The 7,179-nt window shown below is 40.7% G+C and overlaps 1 protein-coding gene across 1 annotated transcript in view; it reads right to left on the bottom strand.

Moving 5' to 3' along the window:
- Nucleotides 1-582: 582 nt before the first annotated feature.
- Nucleotides 583-7,179, bottom strand: part of IGFBPL1 (insulin like growth factor binding protein like 1) — a 32,545-nt gene continuing 25,948 nt past the window's right edge. Inside the window, exons 2-5 of the mRNA XM_072154487.1 lie at nucleotides 3,832-3,941; nucleotides 3,103-3,219; nucleotides 2,858-3,017; nucleotides 583-739 (exon numbers count right to left, since the gene is read on the bottom strand). Of these exons, the coding sequence (XP_072010588.1) occupies nucleotides 2,862-3,017; nucleotides 3,103-3,219; nucleotides 3,832-3,941 (383 nt within the window). The 3' untranslated portion in view covers nucleotides 583-739; nucleotides 2,858-2,861. The remainder of the gene's footprint in view (nucleotides 740-2,857; nucleotides 3,018-3,102; nucleotides 3,220-3,831; nucleotides 3,942-7,179) is intronic.

Below are 7,179 nucleotides of genomic sequence, written 5' to 3'. Positions count from 1 at the left end.
TTTTGCTGTTCTTAGTAATGAAGTTATAAAATATGTACAGTATACTGTATATCTGGGGTAAAGAGGCTTAATCTTAGTCAGTGTCTCAATGTTTAATGTAGCTGGTTTTATTGGCAAAGGAAATCCAACAGCTTTAAAGTGCTCCTTTTCATCACAATAACTTGTAATCCATGGAGATGCCACAGAAACAACATACCATATTTTTCGAACTATAAGATGGAATTTAAGCAAGAAAAGGTATTTCTAAAAAAGTGCCTATGTCTTATAGTCCTGGGGATTTGGTGACACTTTGATAAAGTGCTTTAAATGACCTCTGAGAGTAGAGCCTCTGTACTGCTCTCTTGCTCTACCGACTGTATTGTACTGTAACACAAGGATCAGTGGTGTCATCAGGTAATGTGACAGTCACATAACGTGGAAGAAGAGGCTCTGCCTGAGCTCTGTATCTACATGGAGAGTGTAAGTAACTGTGGGGTGCAGCCAGAGGAGCTGCAGGAGGGAAAGGCAGGTTATACTGAGGAGTGATGAGGAGTTAGGGGAACATTTTATATTACATTGTTCTTTACCCACAGCTTTGACATCTTGACAACAATCTTTTTTAGCTATGAAACTTTATTAAACAGATTTATCTATTTTAAAGATTGTACAAAAACATCATAACAATATAAAACTATTCCTACATGCCTCTCATACATAAGAAAGAAATTAAAATGTAGAAAAAACTTGTCACTCTTCCATCCTGCAAAGATAAAAAAAGAAAACCCTTATATTAGTGAAGTCAACAAAACATTTATTGGTTCTTCAAACTGGACACTTTAATACAAAGATAGAATGCAATTATAATATCGTGTATACTCGAGTATAAGCCGACCGAAGTATAAGCCGAGGTCCCTAATTTTACCACCAAAAACTGGGAAAGCCTATTGACTCGAGTATAAGCCGGGGGTGGGAAATGCATTGGTCACAGCCTCCCAGTATATAGCCAGCAAGCCCCCTGTAGTATATAGCCCCCAGTAGTATAAAGCCAGCCCCCAGTAGTATAAAGCCAGCCCCCAGTAGTACAAAGCCAGCCACCAGTAATATATAGCCAGCCAACCAGCCCTCAGTAGTATATAGCCAGCCCCTGTAGTATATAGCCAACCCCCTTTAGTACACAGTCAGCCACAGTATATAGCCAGCCAGCCCCCTTTAGTATATAGCCAGCCCCCTTTCCAATATAGCCAGCCAGCCCCCAGTTTGAGCAGCACAAAATAAACTGACATACCCACCTTCTCCGATGCTCCTCTTCTTTCTTCTCTCTGCTGTATTAGCCAGCAGAGACGCGTCCATGTGCTCTGCTGGCCAGCGCACACTATGACATAATCAGCTGCGACACTGCAGCATCATAGTGTGCACCGGCTAATACAGCAGAGGGAAGGCTGAAGAGGAGCTGCGGGGACGGGAGCATGGGGGAGCCGCGCAAAACATTGGGGGCGCTGGAAGGTGAGTACGTAAGTTTATTTTTTAAAAGACTTGTGTATAAGCTGAGGTGTGGTTTTTCAGCACACAGTAAGTTGTCCAAGCAAATATATTTATCTTAAGCAGTGAAAACCAGATATGAAGCAGATTTGTTGGGTTTCTTATGCTAAGTATAGGTCATTAGTATCAGATTGGTGGAAGTCCAACACCCATCACAGATCAGAAGTCGATAGACATAAAATCGATTGCAGAGAGCTCCATTCTCAGTGTAGTGGTTGAAACAGGCCACGGCAGCTTAGCTTCCATCCAAATGGATAGGAGCTGATGTGTTTTAACCTGGTCTGACAACTGCACTGAGAAAAGAGCTCAATGCTTCATGTTCCATTCTTTTTTACCAGCTAATAACAGTTGACCTGAGGGGCTGCCCAATTAAAAAATATTTTGCTGTAAAAATTGTGATGTATAGTCGGAACAGTTCCATGACATAAAATACAACTTCATCAGTGGAAAAACACATATGAACAACAGGCATTTAAAGGGCATCTTACATCACTCCCCCACCTGACAGCATCATACAAACTCTAGTTCAGGAGCGCATCCCCGTGCAGTCAAACACTCCCACAGAAGAATATCTGCGCAGTGTCCATGTGGCCAGTGACACATTTGTATACTAGTACTGCTATGCAGGGCACCACTGGCGTACACACTTCAGATTAGAGTGGGGTCGCGGTGATTGCAAAAGATTTGAATCAAAAGATTGCTGATGTCATGACAGAAGATGGAAGGAGAAATTGGCCAAAACTGAGCTTATAGGGGAGGAGAGAGGTGTGCCAGAGTGCTGCCCAAGCACAAGTTTGTAACATCTGAGCTGCAGCGAGAAATTCATTTGAATACGGAATCTGTGTGCGCTATATAAATAAAGAATTATTATTATCATAATAAGCAACATATTTTTCCACCAAACGTCTGATTTAAGTGTTTCAAAAAGCATTTTGATGTGACTAGAAGGACTGCAGGGAGCAGCATCCTAAAATATTAAAATAGACTAATAATAGAAGGGCACCCATACTCTAAATACCTCAAAATAAAGCTACATGAAGTAAGCTACAGCTGCTCAATAGAGATTACATCAGTTGGACATCAGAGGTAGGACTTTCCAAAGCAAATTAAGGCAATGTAAGATGAACATGGACATAAAACCTTACACTTTGAAAGTTGAAAGTGATACTTCAGTATGTACAAATTGCCCCTATGAAGGGGCTTAAACAAAAACTAAGAGGGGCAACAAATGCTAGCAAGCAGGGATGACTCTTGAGGGTAGGTATGACTACTTGTACTCTATTAGCAAATAGAGTTTACCATAACTCCTATTAATAGAATAGATACCGTATAGTATTACCTGATTAAACAATGACCTCCGAGCCAGAATGATGGTTCTTCTTCAGCCTGCGCATGTTATGTGCTGAAACCTTTATTGATCCTTCAGCAAAGGCATCTCCGACCATATTAGTAGCATGACATTGATATGTTCCTTCATCCTCTTTTGTCAATGGTTTTATCTAGAGATCAGATGTATAGCATATATTAGTCATATTATTATTACTTTGGTATTTTTCTGTATATATCATAAAGGTCTGAACCTACCATAACCCAGCTAGAACTTTCGTGACGTGAGGGGCCACCACGAACTTGAACAGCAACATTGACTCTGTCTCCAGGAAGCTCTTCAAACAGCCTTATTCCTTTAGGAGATTCAGTAACCTCCAATAAAAGGAAATATGTATTAAACATCAGTCAACAAAAATATATTACAAAAATGCTTAATTATCATCTGATTACGGTTCCCTTCATGTAGCAGCATGAAGGGAACTGGCACTGGCCAGTGTAAACTGAGGGTTCACTCTCTACAATGATGCAAACTAGATTCATGACAATCATTTGTTATAATATAGAGGTTTTTATAAACATCCATTTATTATGTAAAGGCCTTTGATCCATAGAGGACACAGTCTTAATTATGCAGCAATTTTCTTTCTTACATCGAGTTCTGAAAACCATAACTTTTTTATTTTTTTTATATTCTTGCACTATTGCTACAGATTCTTGCTACAGCTGCTCTTGGTCTGTGCAAAAGGACTGAGCTCCTAAATCATAATAAATTTTATCCTACAAAATTTATCACCAAAGAACATTCCATGTAGATATTGAGGCAGCTCTGAAATTCTAGAAATAAGTATGTAGGTTTAAGTAATAATTTACAGAGTCAATATGAGATATGCAAGCACTTTTTAATGTACATGAATTCTAAATACTTATATCCATCTGTCAGTTGTAAAATGTGTTGGTGCTATGGACCACATTGAACCTTATTACCTTTCTCCATAGGATACTAGGAGTAGGAATTGCCTTTACTTCACAGGATAAATAAACTTGAGCTCCAGTTACATTGTGAATCTTTTTTGGAGCCACAGTGATCACGGGAGCTAAAAGAAAGGAGAAAGACAAAATATTAAGATAAATGACAAATACATAATTAAACTTTAGATAGAAATTACAAAAAGCTTGGCAAAAATCAGACTGAACTCCTTTCACCATCCACAAAAGGGGAGATCACTGGTGACAGGCAGCACCTGTCATTTTCCAAAGGCAGCGGAAGTAATGCGTTTTCATGTTATTTTAGGATATGCAATTCTTTAAACTGTTAAGACCTAATACAAACAATTTTACAGCTGTGCATATACAATGAAAATAACATAAATATTTTCCCTTCATTCTGTTCATATAAAATCACCATTTGTGGGAATTAGAGGTCATGTTTACAATGTATACAATGGATTGTCCCAAATAGAAAATTTAATAGAAAGGCAGGTAAGTTAGGGTAAGTTAAATATCAGGAAAAGTATTCTATTGTGATACTTTGTGACATATGATTAATGAGCAATGTAATCCAAACATAAAATTAAGCCCTGTCCGAAAATGGTTAAAGGGTGCAGTTATTAGAAGAAATATTGAGTATTTACGAAATGAATTGCTAAACCTTAAGTTTTAATACATTATTCTTTATGAATACTTGAGCTAAAAGGGAACCTGTCATCAAGGACTGATACAATAAACCTTACTTACCCCAGCCCCCCCCCCCCCCCACACACACACACACTGTGCCTTTGTTGAAAAGTGCAGCACAGGCGTCCCAGCTTAAAGGAAACCTACCACTTCTGAAGGTAGGTATGAGATGTAAACACCGGGCACCAGCTCAGGGTGAGCTGGTGCCGGAGCTTACCTGAGCTAGTGTTTTAAACCGCTATATCGCGGTTTAAACACATTTTGATTTACAGCCCCGAGGTAGCTTCGGCGCTGCGCGCGGCCGTGCGTGCATGACGCCTCCGGCACTTCCTACGGAGGCGCGCGCGCGCACGGCCGCGCGCAGCGCTGAAGCTACCTCGGGGCTGTAAATCAAATGTGTTTAAACCTCGATATAGCGGTTTAAAACACTAGCTAAGGTAAGCTCCGGCACCAGCTCACCCTGAGCTGGTGCCCGGTGTTTACATCTCATACCTACCTTCAGAAGTGGTAGGTTTCCTTTAATCCCTTCCTGACATGTGACGTAATAGTACGTCACATGTCGGGTCCCGGTACATGGAGAGGGCTCGTGGGCATTGGTAACACCTGCGTGGTAACACCTGCGTGGTAACACCTGCGATCGGTGCCGACACCGATCGCGGGTGTTTTACTGCTGATCGCCACCGACAAAGGTGCCGGCGGCTTCAAAAAGATGGCAGTGCGCGGGCGCCGCCATCTTTCTGAGGATCGTCGCTCCCCGTGACGTCATCGGGGAGCAGCAATCCGTCGCCATGGTAGCTTCGGGTTTTCGTTAACCCATGCATTACAATGTGCTATCAGCAAATTGTAATGTATGAGCAGTAAAATCCCCATATACTGTAGTATGGCAGTATATGATAGGATCGTACAGATCGTACAGGGTTAAAATACCCTAGGGAGTCTGAAAAATAGTAAAAATGTAAAAAAAAATTATTATAATATAAACCTAAAAATTCTAATCACCCCCCTTCCCTAGAACTGATATAAATATAAATAAACAGTCATAAACACATTAGGTATCGCCGCGTCCGAAAATGCCCGGTCTATCAAAATATGATAATGGTTTTTCACTGCGTTTTACCCCGTAACGTAAAATCGCGCCCAAAGACGAAAATGGCACTTTTTTTGCCATTTAAAAAAAAAATACAAAATTCCATAAAAAGTGATCAAAAGGTCGTACAGTCCTAAAACATTGTAAACGTCATCAAAATCCGGAAAAAAACAGCACCATCCACAGCTCCATACACCAAAGTATAAAAAAGTTATTAGCGCCAGAAGATGGCAAAATCCTAAAAAAAAATTTTGTACAGGAGGTTTTTATGAAAACATTATAAAACCTATACAAATTTGGTATCCCCGTAACCGTACCGACCCAAAGAATAAAGTAGACATGTCATTTGGGGCGTACAGTGAAATCCGTAAAATCCAAGCCCACAAGAATACGGCACAAATGCGTTTTTTTACCAATTTCACTGCATTTGGAATTTGTTTCCCGCTTCCTAGTACACGGCATGGAATATTAAATACCACCATTTTGAAGTGTAATTTGTTACGCAGAAAATAAGCTGTTACACTGCTCTGTGCATGGAAAAATAAAAAAGTTACAGATTTTTGAATGTGGGGAGTGAAAAATGAAAACGCAAACACGAAAAAGGGCTGCGGCGGGAAGGGGTTAAACCTGCCTCCTCCAACCATTAAAATCGCTCACCAAATTTTTTCTGCCTTTGTCTATGCTGGCTCTTTTGCTTGGCTCTGCCCACCATAGTGTGCGTGAAATGGTGAGAAGATCTGCAGTTTGCCACACATTGCTCACTGCTCAATTCACCATGCAGTGAAAGGGACAGCATTCTGATACGGACACAAAGTGGACAGGGAGAGGACCTGTCTGTTCAGGACAAAATATGAAGAGACAAAGAACTGTCAATTAAAATAAAGGGAGGGTGTTTACTGGCAACCCAAAGTAAACATGACTCTTCTGTTCAGAAATTGACTCTTCTATGCACATTTGCATATCAGGAAAACGGCAATTATTAAGGTACAGTGCCTCAGTAGCAGATCATTTTAGGTGATATGAGGAGAACTTTTGACCCTTTTCCAGCAGGTAAGGGTGTGAATTGTAAAAATCATTTCATTTATTTTATTATTTTATTTTCTGTATTCTTGGGAATGGGGGCGGGAGTTATGATACATAACAAAAGCACTGTATATACTAGAATAGAGAGAGGGTAGTATACACTATATACAGTGCAGCTGTTACCTCACCTGTCTTTCCCCTGATCGCTAAGACTGGTTCTTTCCTGTTAGCAATAACTGATCATTTTAAGAAGAACCAAAAGAGTCACTTGAGGAAAGGTAAGAAAAAGCAGTATAAGGCAGCCGGAAGCAGTGACAGGTCAGACTCCTTCACTTGGCCAGCACTCCCTCCGTGAAGCCCTTCCCCTGCCCATATACCTCTTGCGAGGACCGATGTCCGTCTTCAGATTGTAAAAGCTACCACAATGGGAGGAGATAGATCTGGGACATGTGCAGTAGCTCTAGAGCCATCTTCTATCTCTATGCTGGCAATATGGTACTCACAGGCCATGTCTCCTGGCCGGCCCATGACTGTCTGTGGTCCAACTA

The sequence above is a fragment of the Engystomops pustulosus genome, chromosome 1, assembly GCF_040894005.1.
Source record: "Engystomops pustulosus chromosome 1, aEngPut4.maternal, whole genome shotgun sequence".
NCBI classification, from domain to species: Eukaryota; Metazoa; Chordata; class Amphibia; order Anura; family Leptodactylidae; genus Engystomops; species Engystomops pustulosus.
Note: the sequence above shows the minus strand (reverse complement) of the source record. Positions and strands in the feature narration are given on the sequence as shown.